At 37.2% G+C, this 15,529-nt stretch overlaps 1 protein-coding gene across 1 annotated transcript in view; it reads left to right on the forward strand.

Annotated features, from left to right (window-relative positions):
• The window catches only part of THSD7A (thrombospondin type 1 domain containing 7A), a 278,494-nt gene that overhangs the window by 239,781 nt on the left and 23,184 nt on the right, over window positions 1-15,529 (forward strand). Inside the window, exons 16-21 of the mRNA XM_066196734.1 lie at window positions 7,059-7,237; window positions 10,229-10,234; window positions 11,725-11,858; window positions 12,480-12,633; window positions 13,421-13,562; window positions 14,029-14,144. Coding sequence (XP_066052831.1) covers window positions 7,059-7,237; window positions 10,229-10,234; window positions 11,725-11,858; window positions 12,480-12,633; window positions 13,421-13,562; window positions 14,029-14,144 — 731 coding nt within the window. The remainder of the gene's footprint in view (window positions 1-7,058; window positions 7,238-10,228; window positions 10,235-11,724; window positions 11,859-12,479; window positions 12,634-13,420; window positions 13,563-14,028; window positions 14,145-15,529) is intronic.

Here is a 15,529-nt window from a genome sequence, read left to right on the forward strand (position 1 = left end):
AATACTACGTAGATAATTTTATTGGAGAAATACAATAAATAGAATATTTATTGGAAAAATATGATAAATAAGAAATATAATAGAAACATATACCTATATTGTTAGTAAATTGTGAGAGGGGTTTTTTTTTCCATTAGAAAAGCCACAGGTTTTTTTCATAGCTTTATCCCTGCCATGAGTAGTGTACTAGAGCTCTGTGGATAATGACATGTGTCTGCCAACCATCTGTTTCCGTGTATTTGTGAAAAAAAATGAGAGAGATTCTCTTCACTGTTCCTTTAAATTATGTGTTGACAAAAAATCAAAAGGAAGCCACTGCCATGCTTCTGAACTAGACTATTTGCTCTTCAGTATTCAGTTTTTCTCCATCCTATATCAATTATGAATCATGACCCACATAAGCTGAGCAGGGGTTGTGTTTGTGTGCTCCTACTGAAGGCAAACAGAGTAGCATGGCAGACAGATGCAGCATTTTTATATAGGTCGTATTACTCTTCCTAATTCATGTCCGTTTACTGTTAAGACCTTAGGCACAGTCAAGCAGTCAGGATAGTTTGTCTGCTGCCTTATTAGTGTGAGATTATTTCCCCCTTCAGCATTAATTAAATGAGCTGCATTGATTTGTGCTGACTCTACAAAGCCCTCTGTGGCTACAAGGCTTATGTGGAGGATTAGAGAGGAATATCTGTGTATCAGTGAATACTTTTGCAACAGCTGCTAGGAGTATCAATGTGAATGGAGGAATTTTGTATTTAATTGCTTATATGTGCAATAAAATAAAATCTTGCATGATACAAGGGAGTCTATATAGTCCAAGATGTCTGTAACAGCTTGCTTTATCCACTTTTATTAGGATTTTCAAATGTGGGGTTTTTCACTTTCAGTAGTCTAACCTGAAGCAATGCAAATTTATCCAGAAAACAAAAATCAGTGTTAAAATTTAATTGAGATTTTCTGTTCAATGTTTATTTAAAAGTAAATATATTTCCCATAGGAAATTCTAATCTAGTATGGTAGGAAGCCTAGGTTCTCAAATTGTTATTAAGACACTTACCATTTCGTAGCCTATATATTTTCTCTTTTTTCTTTTTTTGCTTATCGATATATATTTATGCCATGTGTTCTCTGGCAGTATGTTACATATTGTCCTGCACCAGAAGTCCTGCCTTGGGCCTCTGAATTCTGGTGCCTCCACATCTGCCTTGTCAACAGGACATCAGTCTTAAGGCAGTCATCCATCAATCCAAAGAGCTGTAGTTAGTTCACCAGAGGAAGAATTACTGATGCAGGGGATAGTTAAGCATGAACAATTGCTCTCAGATTTTGAGGTTTGAAGGGTAATCCTGGAAAAAAAAAAATCCTACATTGTTCAATCTATCTTTCCTTGGCTCAACAGAAATATGAATAGTCTCTAGAAATACATATCTTCTGATACAAATGAAATGCAAATGCTTGTATATTGCTTTATCCTGGAAGATGAGATCCATGAAATTTAAATTTCCTGGAAAAAAAATCTGTGAGAACAACATAAACCATTTTGACATTGCAGGTTTTTTTCTTTGAAACATAGCATCACATTTAGTCATGAGAGTAGGAGCATAATTCTGTCAGTCCTAGGGACAAAAGAGTTCATGTAAACATTTTGTGAGATGTTTATGTTTGCACCCTTTAACTGGAGTAGTCAGTCCATTCCTACATATTGCACATGCAGTTTGTGGAGAAAAGTCTTATATCCACCTACTTATCCTGCTTTGTCATTAGGAAAAAAATGAAGTCCATTAAAGTTCTCCCATATAAATTATCCATGACATCTGTTAATGACTTTGCTCTAGGAGTCCAGATTTTATAGCCAATTAGCAATGGGACAGTAAACTTTTCCCTTTTACTAATGAGTTCAGTTCATACTCCTAGTGGTTCAAAGCCATTTGTTAAATTGTGGTTCAGTAATCTTTAATGAAAGAATAGCCATGTTCCCACTCAGACAACTGCCCATTTCACAGCCTTATAGGAGCTGAACAAATTTAGAAACTACTGCCCTGGGAACAGCCACAGGCCTATACCTATAGGCAACTCTTTCCAACACCTCTCTGGCCCATGCAGGGCCTGTACCCTGTACCACAGTACACCATGGTCTTGTCTCTCCAACACCCCTCAGATGTTGTAAGGAGAAGGAAGCAATGCAGGAAGGATGCAGTGAAACACTTTGGTCAGGATGAGAAACAGCAGGCAAAAAGTGAACTGCTGTTGTCCAGAGCCCTTAAACTGTTGGTTTTCTATTTCACTGTCCCTTCCTCACCTTCTCAGCTCTTCTTCATGGACGTTTCACTGCTCTCTTTCTTTCTTTCTCTTTGCATGTACTGTATTTTACCTTGGTAATTTCCTGCTTGTTCTTTGAACCCCAAAGCTCTGGTATGACTTTATATTAACCAACCAGTCTGTGTGATATAACTGGGTGATATTCCACCATAGAGATGCTTACCCACACACTAGACACAGCTTGTTTCTGTAATAAGGTTCTATAATAACACACACATAAAGTTTGTCTAACACAAGCGGTGCCTTTTCAAGGGTGATTTGATCAAACTGAAAACAATACTGAAAATTTTTAAATGGCTCCTTTATATCCTTTTCATGTCAGAAACTATGTATCTGCATCACCAGTCTCATTTGAATGTAGTATTTCTGGTTTCTTCATTTCCATACTTTTCTATATAGCAGCATTCTGTCTTCTCACTTACTAAAATTTTTCCAGTGTGAACAGTATACCAGCACAAACATCTGAAATTTAAAAAAAAAAAACAACAACAGGAACTACCAAATGTAAACTTTTCAAAGTTTCTGAACATCTGCTTTCTTGAATTTGAGGGAGGATTGCTATGAACTTACGGAGGACATCCTTAGTCACCCTAAAAGATATGCTGACTTCATATACAAAGAAAGGCATCTGAGGTGATGACAAGTCTAGAGAAGCTTTTCCTGAAAAGTATCATTTGATAGGTAGTACATGGAGTGGAACAAGTAATTTGCAACAAATATTTTATTTTTTTAATTCACTCTTCTTTCTTGATGAAAGTTCTGTCTGCAAGAAATTTGAAGTGTGCTTCTGCCTCAGTTCTAAGGGAGTCCAGTAGCATAGCTAAATGTTAAGTAGTCTGTTGAGCAAAATACTGAGGTCCCTGAGAGGAAATATATGCCAAGGGATGAGTATGCCAAAAACTTTTGATGTCAGATGTAACAAGGTCATTTTCATTCAGCATACTAATTACATATGGAATGCAAATCTGAGAGCACAGTGTTTGTATTTCTTCCCTTTTTCCTCTATTTTGATTTGTGAGTGCATTCTCCTTACATTTCACTCTCTGGCCAGAGGATACCAGCATAAGCTCTTGAGAGCATTTTGTTCCGTTTGTGCTTCACCAAGATATTACTTTTGGCAGGATATTTAGTTTTCTCCTCTTTCTTTGTTTTCTATCCCCATGCAGTGCTTCCTTACAATTCTCTTGGCTTTATTTTCTGAGCCATTTATTTCCTCTTCCTTCTTACTGTCTTTTCTTACCCTTTCCTCTATTCCTCATTAGTCCCTCTTTTGTTTTGCATTTCCTCTGTTGTTTTGAATTCTGACTCTTTGCCATGAAAAATAACTTCATAGAATTATGGAATATGCTGTGTTGGAAAGGACCCACAACGATCAAGGAGTCCAACTCCTGGCCCTGCACAGGACGCCCCAAGAGTCACACCATAAGCCTGAGAGCATTGTCCAAACACTTCTTGAACTTTATCAAGCTTTGTGCTGACACTGCTTCCCTGGGGAGCCTGCTCCAATGCCCAACCACCCACTGGGTGAAGAACATTTTTCTAATATGTAATCTAATCTTTGTGTTCTTCACTTATTTATTTTCTTTTCCTTCTCTTTAGAGAACCTGCGAAATTCTTTTGTGGATCCTCAGCAGTGTTCTTAGTATACCAGTGGTTAGGAGATTTTAATGCTTTTCTTTCATCTTACAAAAGAATAAGTGTTTTTCTCTCTGCTCTCCAAAAATGTTCCACACTTCCAGAATCTCCAAGCCACCCTACCTTGTTAGAGCTCCTTTTTGGTGCTTTCATTCATTGACTCCATTCTTGTTCTCTTCTGAACATGTGTATACCATTCTTCTATTTCAACTGTTTAACTTTCATATGTGGAGTTTGGGTCTTGGCGCTTTTCTGAGAGAATAGGAAAGAGGGAGAGGAGAGCATCATAGGCCAGATATCATGGAGGTGGCACAGGAAAGAGCTGTATGGTGAACAGAAGATATTCCATGAAGCTTGCAGGATTAAGGACCCAGTATAAGATTGCAGTTCAGTATTTTTTCATTATGGAGTGTGTGCGTAGTGTCATCTGGACCACTGCATCCTCTACAAAATACATTAACATCTCAGCAGGTTGCTGTTTTCCATACTATAACTGACTAAGAATCTGTATCAGTAAAAGGATGCTGTTTTGCCTTTTTTGCATTCTATGGTAAGGCAGTTCTAGTGGCTGACTTCAATGTAGATATTTCATGGGTAGTATAAAAGTTGTTCTAGTGACATGGTTTAATTTGATAATTTATGGAATCATTTGGAATACTGCTTAGGGTAATTACCTGGAAATTGCATATAGTATAATGTATTTGATGTAACTTCTGTTTGCAGGATTCTAAATATGTTTTTTAACTTTTTGCCCTTGTTTGGATGAATTGAAGGGAAATGAAAGAAAGTAATTTCTAATTTGTCAGGTATTTTAGTTTAGTATGTTTCACACAGGCTCCTTTTGATAACACTGTGAAGTACTATCAAAATCCAAACCACCATTGTATCCCAGAGAATATCTTGGCAAAGACTGGGAAGATCCCTTTGAGAGTTCTCAATACAAGCTCAGAGGTCTATGGAAGCTGTTAAAATAAAGTCTTCCTGAAGCAGCCTGGACTAATTCAAGTTACCTACTTAAGGATGCACAATATATTTTAAACAACTTGAATTTGGGTTTTTCAGACCTTAATTACCAGAGATAGAAATTTGACAAATGGTAAATGGCATAGCTGTGTTATAGAAGAAAGTTTTCTCCAGAAAAACAGTACTTAGAAGTTATGCTGAAAGTAAAAGCAGCATTTCAGAATTAGAAGAAATTTCATAGAGCAATGAAATATTCTCTTAGTTCTATCAGACAATAAATATCACTAAACATTTATTGTTTGGAGGGAATTGCTTCTTTTAATTTGTTTTGGGTTTTCTTCCATTTTCGTTCAGTAGCTTCCTAATTGTCTGAGTACATGGCTTTGTATAGCACCCAAGAGGACTTGTTGAAAGCTTATTTCTGGTGAAGGTACAAAGTTTGGTATTTATGCAATCAAACTTCAGTGTAGGATGGAGTTCTGAGATAGGGTGCATCAGATTTCTAGGACTCAGAGATGTCACGTAAGGTGAAATGCATCTACTACTGCAGGGTAATCTATGTCAGCATCTCTGGTATGCAGGGAGGTGATCCTCAAAAATGTATTTTGTCTGACACAGTGTCCCTTTCATATAATTTCACTAAACTGGTCACTCAGATAGCAACAGATATTTAATAAATATGTTTGTAATTCAAGGTAATAATGTTATAGTCATTTTAACTGAGATATGTTTGGTGAGCAGTAGTTTCACAGTGCTCAAGTCCAGGATGTACTCTGTATATTTATTTAAATATTTAACAATTCTAAACAAAGTAAAACCATACAGAATAAAACCATCACCTGAATTTGACCATAAAATACTCTAAATGTTACTGTATGTTTTTAAAAAAAATTCTTTATATCTAAAATGCATTAACTATATCTAAAAAAAAATTAATTAGAAATAGGTATTTGGAATTGAAATCTGTTTTGGTTCTTTACAAACCATGAGATTGGTTGTTATCGGTTGTTTTTAGAAGAGACAGAACAACTTTACTTAGAAGCATAGGTTAAAAACAATTCACCACTAATGAAAAGACTGATCCCTTTCAAATTTAAAAAATTCTGTAACTCTGACAAACAATTGAAACTTTTGAAGCCTATCAAACCATGACAATCTTTTGAGGATAATCTTATCCAAGCATGTGCCAAATTTTGCAAATGTTTTCGTTAAATATTTTAATACAATTTTAAATTCACCAAGTTTTTAATCTGTAAAGTGAACATTTGCTGATGGTAAATGCTTTTCAGATCTGACACACAGAAGGGGAGAAGAGAGTTCAGGATGTAGTTGTAGTAAACATGCAGTAAAGGCCAGCTTTTTATTTGATGTATTATGGCTTCTCCCTTAAATATTGGAATAAATTACACATATTGTAGAGCTATGGCATATGTTGCTTTTGAAAGAAAGACATTTTCACTTATTCAGTGAATTGAGGTCTCATGTTACTCCCCGCAGACCATGTCATACTCCCTTCCAACCTCTCTGGACCCATGACTTATCCAAAACAAACATCTGCTTTTCCATTCAGTGCAATTATTCAATGTGCTGCTGGGGGCAGATGGTTGTAAATCGGCAGATCATTAATGTGGCAGGCTACTCTCTCTTTCTAGCCTCAGAAAGGTCACAAGGTGTTAAGTTCCCTTGCTCCAGGCTGGCGAGATGCATTTCTTCTCAGTTGGATTTTTGATGTATAACTGCAGTTGAGTTACTTGATACAGTTGTGGAGTATTCTTTAATGAAACCTTTTTTCCTTAAAAAAATTACGTATCATTTATACAGAGTGAAAATTATGCCGCCAAGAGATGGTTAGTGTCAATTACACTGTAGCTGTCAGAAAGTTTGAATGCTGAAATCTGGAGAGTGTGAATCCTAATCAGATGGGATGATGAGCAGTGAGGATGCTCAGCTGCTACACAGTCTCCAGCTATATGTGTCAATTTTCTGCAGAATTTAATTTATCCCTAATGATGAAGAGATCTCTCTATTCACACAGTCCTGTCAAGTCAAACTTTGGGGAATCTAAATGAAGCAGACGAGGGCTTCAGGGAGAAGTCACAAACTGACATGCTGAAGAGATTTCACTTTCTTTTCCACTCATGCAGGGTATATTGAGGAAGCCTGTATCATTCCATGTCCCTCAGACTGCAAGCTCAGTGAGTGGTCCAACTGGTCTCGCTGTAGTAAATCCTGTGGGAGCGGGGTAAAGGTTCGGTCTAAATGGCTTCGTGAAAAACCCTACAATGGTGGAAGACCCTGTCCAAAGCTAGATCACGTCAATCAGGTAATTTGATTTATATTTACATTACTGATATAGCTTTCTCTATACCTCAGATAACCCTTTTATCAGTATTTTTTGTTGTAGAAAAATGGTGTAAGAGAAGGAGCAGATAGAGGTAGAAGGAGTATGAGTTGGTTTAGAGTTCCTTGGGCAGTAAAGGATCTGTTTTAGTTACTTTCTCATCTGCAAGAATTTTGCATATTTTCTGAACTGCAGAATGGAGACAATAAAACATGCTTATATGTAGATTTTGAAGACTGTTTCTAAAGATCTCTTACCTGAAGGGATTCTCCAAGAAAAATGGAGAGAAACTTTGTACAGAGCCACGTAGTGACAGGACAAGGGGGAATGGCTTCAAACTGAGAGTAGATTTATATTACATATTAGGAAGAAATTCTTCACTCAGGGGGTGGTGAGGCACTGGAATGGGTTATGCAGAGAAGTTGTGAATGCCTCATCCCTGGAAATGTTCAAGGCCTAGTTGGAAGGGGCTTTGTGCAAACTAGTCCAGTGGGAAGTCCCTGCCCATGGTAAGGGGCTCAGAACTAGATGATCTTTAATGTCCCTTCTAATCTGTGACAGGGAGTGAAATGTCTCATTACAGTTGCTCAAACTGGTAGGATTTTTAGTGTAACTCCCTGACCAACTTAGATCAGAAAACAGAGCTCTCAAACAGTCACACAGTATAAACCTAGTTACCCTTAGAGGGCTCTCCTCAAGCTGGAGCTTGGCCATCTTGAGTACGCTTGCCCTGGCAGTGTAGTTCCAGTCACAAATGCACTTCTGAACACAGTCTCCCAGTTCTCCCACAAACTGCACTCGATATTGCAGTGTGGAGTAGTCTCACCAAACAGTCTGGATCCTCTTCAAGTGAAACTAAACCATAAAATGTGTTCCAAGAGCAACCTGGGAATGCTGAAATGCTTGGACCACTAATAAGCATTTAGTCTTTGGGACCAAGTTTAGCACTAGCACAAGTTAAACCCCTGAAGTTTCTTTCTTTGGAGGGGTTTAGAAAGTAAAAATATTTCTTGTCAATTAACTTATGCTCTTCAAAGTTGATTTGTATTCATACTACTGTTGAATTTAATTTAGTTTGCAGAGGCATATTAAACAACCACATGGTCTTTTTTGTAAATATTCAAAGATTTTTAAAAAATGTGCTCTCAATTTACATTTGAATAAAAATGCATGTACTTTACATTATCCTATTGACATTTTGCTAGAAGAAAATGAAATGGCTTGTTGATCTAATTTTCTACTTTAGGGGATGTAATTAGTTCTAATTTAGAAAATCATAAGTGTTGAACTACAGCTAATAAACTAAGTTTGTGATCTACTTTAACAAAATACGAACTAGAATGAGGGTTGCTGGATTTGGGTCAGCATGTAAATATGCTTTAAATTAGGAGGAACATGTTTCAATAGGAGCAAATTATAGTCTGTACAAAAGTCTTTTTCCTTCTTTAATATTCATGTAGTACATAATGGGCTTGTATTTTTCTTCATGAAAGGTGATTTTGCTGGAGGTCTGTTCATCACTTTTATGCAACACTATTGCCCTCTGCCGGTCCTTTGACTCATTTGATTTGTGGTTGCAAAGTATTTGACAATAGTTGATTCAAAATATAATTATTGTAAAAATAACATTGAAATATAGTACTTTGCTGAGAAGGACGTTCCACAGACAATACAAGGATAATGAAGAATATAAAGGCGGTATTTTTTGTTTTTAAATACATTCTCTTTCAATTCAGAAACATGCAGAGAAATGCACAGATATTCCAATTTTTAATTAGTTATTTAGACTAAATATGATCTACCATTCAGCTGGAACATAAGTGAATTTTCAGAGTCATCATCCAGTAATAATTTAATATCATGTTTTTTAGTTACGTATTTATTACTTATGGATGTAACATGCTTATTTGCCCATAGTGGTAAGATTGGATCTTTGGTGCCCACTAGTATGTGTACTATGCTTTACATAAGAACTATGCTGTAAAATGCCATCCAGGAATTATGGACCCGGGGAAAGATTACAACATGTTGTCTAGCCCAGGGAACAGGAGATGGGAGGGAGAATGCTGGCAGTCTGCTAGTACATACATAAAGGGCTGTTGCAAAGAAGGAGGAAATAATCCATTTTCCATGGCCATCATGGATAGGATAAAAAGCAGTGGGCTTACACTGCTGCAAGCAGATTTGGGTTAAGCCTTGGGAAAACTTTCTAATGGTAAGGCTAGGGAAACACTGGAATAAAATGCTTAAGACCTTGTTAAGAAGTTGTTCAGTGTCTCTCAGGGCTGACACGTGTGCCTGTGATTTGAGGAAGGACTGAGCACAGTGAAAGCTGGATGTGTCACTCAATGTCTTTCCTCCTGGGCCATGCATGCCAGGGTGGCTCCCAAACCACACTCCAACTGAATAAATCTTGTTCAGTACTCACTTCAGTGGGCTAAAAGGCATCATAATTGCAGTAATAATAGAGTCAAGTTTGATATGAAATCATGTCAGTGGCCATTGGATGATTTCAAATGAAGGGGCTAATCTGAGATTGTTAGAGAAATTAAGGACGTCCATCTTTTCATTGGTTATAGGCATTATTTTCCCCCTTATCAGGAGCAGGATGGGTATGTTATTCTTATACCACCCAAATGCTTTGGCCTGCAGTCATAGCTGACATTTTTGTCAGTAAGGTCAGGAGAATACCACTCACATGTGCAATGCAATATAAAGTCCTCCTCTGGCTTTCTGCCAAGATATCCAAATTTTATGTTACTGCAAAAGCTGTTGAGTGTGTGGAGTTTATGTATTTCTTCCTATGCTAGTCAGGGTCAGACATATAAACATTTCCCTGAATTAAGGCTTTCCTATTCTCATATTAGAAATTATGGAGAAGAATCCTATTTTCAACAGAGTCCAGTACCTTCCTTAACATGCATTTTCATCACATGCTTTTATGCCTTTTATCGTTTATGTAGTTAAGAGAAGGCCCAAGTATACTGCCTACGCTGGTGGTCTTGTACATGGGCTGATCAGCTGCATAGTGATATGATATCAGACTCTACACGTTTAGTGTTCAAGGCGTTATATTTTCTGTGGTATTTTGTTGCAGGTTAACTATCAAACAATCAGCCCTCTTTTTCTACAAAGGAAGAGTGCTGAAAAGAAATCAAGAATTTAAGAGAAGTCTTAGATTGTCCAGCAGCTTTAGTTGTGCTGACTTGATACCTAGAATGATACGTCAAATTAGCTGGTATAATTTCAAGGCAATGGGCTTTAAGTAATTTATGCATAATTAAGATATTCCATGAAGGACTTAGGAACTTTGGAAGGATGAGAATTGACAGTTCCATTTATTTCTTTGAGCCTATTGCACTTAATGCTGTCAGAAGAATTTCAGTTGATAGAGAAGTTCAGTGTCCTCCAAAAACACTTGAGGATTTTCTCTTATGTAAGAGACTGGATTCCTTACTGTATAGAAGTTTGATGCTCATTATAGGCAAAAAGGGAAAACAGTTCAACTGTCTAACCAAGAAAAAGACTAGGTAATATACAGTTTCACCAGTTTTGATTTATAATATTTATTTTCTTCCAAGAGCAAACTTTTTGCAAATTACCTTATGACAGCAAAGGAGATACAAGAGAAAAAAAGCCTTTTGCTTAGTGGAAGTAACAGAATATTGTCTATAATAAAAGCTAAATTGATGCCATTTAAATACCTATGCTTCACTCTAATAATTCTAACCTTTTCTGTTTGCTCTTGTTTTTTTCCTTTTGGGTTCATGAAAATGCTTTCTTCAGGCACAGGTAAGTGTTTGTAAAATAGAGATTTAAGTTTAACATGTGTTTCTTGCTCAATGTGGTGTCTGTCCCTTTTTTTGTAATGTACGTTTGAGTCAGTACATGGAACACTGTAGAAATTGCTATATGAGATGCCATTTAAAAATTTGTATTCGAATTACAGTGATTTTAAGAATACACTATGAATAAATAAAGTGAATCAGTATATATTGGTATAATTTCTTGAGGTCACTTCTCCTTAGTAATACAAAAACCCCACAACTAATAACTGGGATAATAATATAATAATAACAGTGGGATGGAATTGTGGAGAAGAGATGTGACAAATAGAGCTGAAGTGCTAGTAGAGTTTTAACAGTATTTTTTAAAAAATTGTACTCATGAGCTAGCCTAGTTACAGACTTTATGTTAGTTGTGTTGATGTTTTTGCTGGAAATGGCACAGTATGGGCTGAGTGGCAGAGAACAATCACATAATCCATCATTCAGTAGCTTCTGTCTTTTTTTTTCATTTAGTAGTTTTCTAGCAAGTATTTAATCTGTATTATTAATATAGTGTCTAAACCATCAAGTTGGTATTTTTTATTCTTCCCAAAAAGAGCATCAATGCTTTTTCTGTATGATCACTTTTGCATGTTTATTTCACTTGTGTGCTCTAAAACTGACACTGTGTGTGGATTCCAGGTGTATGAGGTAGTCCCCTGCCACAGTGACTGCAGCCAGTACATATGGGTTACTGAGCCCTGGAGTGTCTGCAAGGTGACCAACGTGGACTTAAAAGAGAATTGTGGAGAAGGTGTTCAAACTAGGAAAGTCAGGTAAAACAATATTGCTCCTCTTACACTTTAAAGAACCTTCACTTTTAGTTTGACTGTATTTAATTTGATATAATTCTATGTAATACCTAGTCTTGAGTCCAAACCTGGACCCTGGTTGACATAAATCGGAATAGATTCAGAGAATGCAATATCACTCTGTCGGCTTGTTATGGATATAGACCTTGATTCCCAATTTAATCTATTGTTAATTAAAAGGCATCTGTGTAAATTAAGGATTAATACTAAGAATATAAAATTTTAAAACTTTTAATAGTTCTGGATTTTAAACTATGAGCTGAAGTATGCACAAAATATGTCTAAACCATAGATGATTTGCATTATTCTGGTTTAGAGGCAAGCTAATGTCAAGCAAATCACCTGCCCAGGGGCTTTCAGCAAATCACTGATACGGACTGTCTAAATTATGTACATGCCTTTGTGTTGCTGTCATCTGTGAAAACAAGGATTGGTTTTGGCTCTTCAGCATTTCTTGCATATTCATAGATCAATACTTATTTCATTTATGTGCTGACAAAATCTTAAAATGCCTCAGAATACTGTAGAACTCACACCATGCAAAATCCATGGCAAATGAAGTTTATGTGCATATCTTTTTTCCAGGTGCATGCTAAACACTGTGGATGGTCCTTCTGACACAGTAGAAGACTATCTGTGTGATCCTGAAGAGATGCCACTTGGAGCTAGAAAATGCACATTGCCATGTCCTGAGGACTGTGTTATGTCTGAATGGGGATCGTGGTCTCAGTGTTCTTTGGTAAGAATTATATTGAAGTGTCACATTTATAGTTTTGGGAGGATATTTTAAAATTGGACGTATGATTTGTTTTTCAAAGATACTGAACTGATTACACCTGTAAATATCTATATATAGTGTCGTCTTTAGGGTTGTTTTTTGTTGGCTGCAAATAAATTGTGACAGTGACTTCCATTAAGCCAAATTCCTCCAGAACACAGATTAAAATGTGCCCAGTCGTCACTTTTCCCAGTGTGGGGTGCCTTCTGTGTGGTGGAATAGCTTTGGCAGTAGCTTGTAAGTCTGTCTTTGAGCCTAGCTCTGAGCCTCTGCATAGCAGCACAGTCACTGAACTAAAAATGTCACTTTCCTGGTACGAGTGACAAAGTCTGCAGATCAAGACTGAGCAGAGAAAAGTAATTTTGGGCCTCCTCTCCCCTTCCTTCCCGACAGCAATTTCAAAAAGAAATGTCAAAAAAAACCCCAAAACAAAACCCAAAAGTGTTTCAGGGCCTCTGAGAGGCTTTGGAGGACTACATTATAACATTTGGAAAGTGAGCATCTCAATATCCTGTTTATTAGTGAAATAGTCCCAAAGTACTAATACTGAAATAGGCACTAGTTAGGAAAATAGAGTCATCTTACCAGGTTAATGGAAAAAGAAAAGGGTTTCTTTTATACGTTAGCATGAACCTGTTATTTTACACTTGTGTTTTGTGCAGGGATTATTTAAAAGGTTGTTGTAATGCTGCATAAAGAGATATCAGTGCGCCAGAATATTTAAACTGTTTCCAATCTTACTTTCAAGCCATGCAATGGAAGTAGTGTCCGTGAAAGGTCAGCTGAATGCCTAAGACAACCAGATGATGGAAAGCCTTGTCCTGCTGCCACTGAGGCAGAAGCCTGCACTTTGAACAAAAACTGCTACCACTATGACTACAACGTGACAGGTATTTGTGTTATTGTGCTCTAGTGACAGCCTGGGACCACATCTTGCAGCTCATTTTCATTCACCCTACAGGATGGATTTTTCTGCTTTCTGTTCTTACCCAGAGGTAGCTGTGGAACTTGTACTGAAATGATTCAGGCTGTTTGATTCAGATAAAATATTAAATTGAGAATTTGCATGTGAATGTGCACCCTGTAACTCCAGGAAAAGTATTTCTCACATAATTTTGGGATTTACTCAAAATTCATACAGATAAAAGCAAACATGGACTTTTCAGGAATGTACCATGACATTGACTATTTGCAGTAAAGGTCACTGTTTCCAAAAATGTGTAGCAGCTGGGCTCCGTGAGCATGTGTAAAAATTGTTTATGAGGGTTATATTAGGCCATCAGAATTAGGTGGGAGACTGGCTCATTATGAATTCTCTCAGAAAGTCTGCAATGCTAATGAATTCCTCCTTTGCAGACTGGAGCACATGCCAGCTCAGCGAGAAGGCTGTCTGTGGCAGCGGCATCAAAACACGGATGCTCGATTGTGTTCGCAGCGATGGCAAATCGGTTGACCTGAAATACTGTGAAGAGGTGAGTGGGTACCTGTGAGAAAGCTCCCTTCTAATGGTGCTAATTAATACTGAGCCAACTGAGCTGTATGGCATCTTCACCAGATGTTTTGCAACACTATTCATGGATTGTTAAGTACCTCTGAAACGAACTGAGCCATCAACAGATTTTTATACTATTTCCTTTGGTTACTTTTAAGTGCCTCTGTGAACATATGCTAATTATTATGTCCTGCAGGAAATGACTTAGAAACAATAATTAATAAAGTAGAATAAAGGCAATAAATCTCAATCAGAATACTAATCATAATTCTAATTTGATACAACTTCTGCAATGGAGCCTTGGACACCTGTCAGTATCAATCATTTACTCAATGTGTTGGAAAATATTTCTCACATGTCATTCAGCAGCTGGGCTGAATGCTAACTTCTTGTATCCAGCTGTGTGATGCAAAAAATACCCAAGCTAGTGTGAAAAAATGTGTAGCACGAATATAATATTAAGTAGGAGTATATATGGAGAACTAGCTAGCAGACAGGAGCACTTAAGTTTTGAGAGAGCCAGTTAGCAAAAGTTCAAACTAACCTTCAATTAGTCAGCACTGTTTTCCTGACACTGTGTGTGTCAGTCCTAATGCTTTCAATTACGTGGAGACTGTAGTATGAAAAAGACCATGAAGACACCATTATTACTACTTTATGGGCGATCCTATATGCATTTCTGATGGAATGTAACTGCACTTGTTTCAGCTGCGATTCCCCCACCACCATGACATCAGAAATAAAATTACTGGCAATGGGGGACAAAGGGGGAAAGGCCTCCACAGCAGTTTTGGCACCAACAGCTTTTCTGCAGGACCCCTCTGGCCACTAGCTGCTCCCAGGATGTTCTCAGAGAAAAGAGTCTCATCAGAAGTCGAGGGAGTCAGGAAACTCATCACTTACTTTGTTCTATAGTTTTCTAATGATGTATCTGACCTACTTAAACTTCTCCAATCTCCTCTGACATCCTGGATTCCTGAATCAAAAAGTTCTTATCAAAGGCAGAGAGTTTCAGCTAAGACTTCTGTCCCATGTTCCACCTTCCCTCGTAGTTCTTGGGTATCTAATCAAATCTAATTATTTCACAGAATTATAAAATGGTTCGAGTTGGAAGGGTTCTTAAAGATCATCACCTAAAAGATGAAAGTCCCTTCTGTGGGCAGGGTCACCTTTCACTACAGCAGGTTGCTGAAAGCCCACTCCAACCTGAACACTTCCAGGAATAGGAAAGCCACACAAATTATGTCTAAAAAAACCTCAGGATATAACTACCTACCAGCAAGTTGCTGTGAAGTTAATAAGGCAATGTATTAATGCTTTTTATAATGCTTTAATGTGTTAAAAAGAAAGAAATGTCTGTCATTT

The sequence above is a fragment of the Chamaea fasciata genome, unplaced genomic scaffold (assembly GCF_029207755.1).
Source record: "Chamaea fasciata isolate MVZ Bird 193981 ecotype frontalis unplaced genomic scaffold, bChaFas1.0.hap1 SCAF_1, whole genome shotgun sequence".
In the NCBI taxonomy this organism is placed as follows: Eukaryota; Metazoa; Chordata; class Aves; order Passeriformes; family Sylviidae; genus Chamaea; species Chamaea fasciata.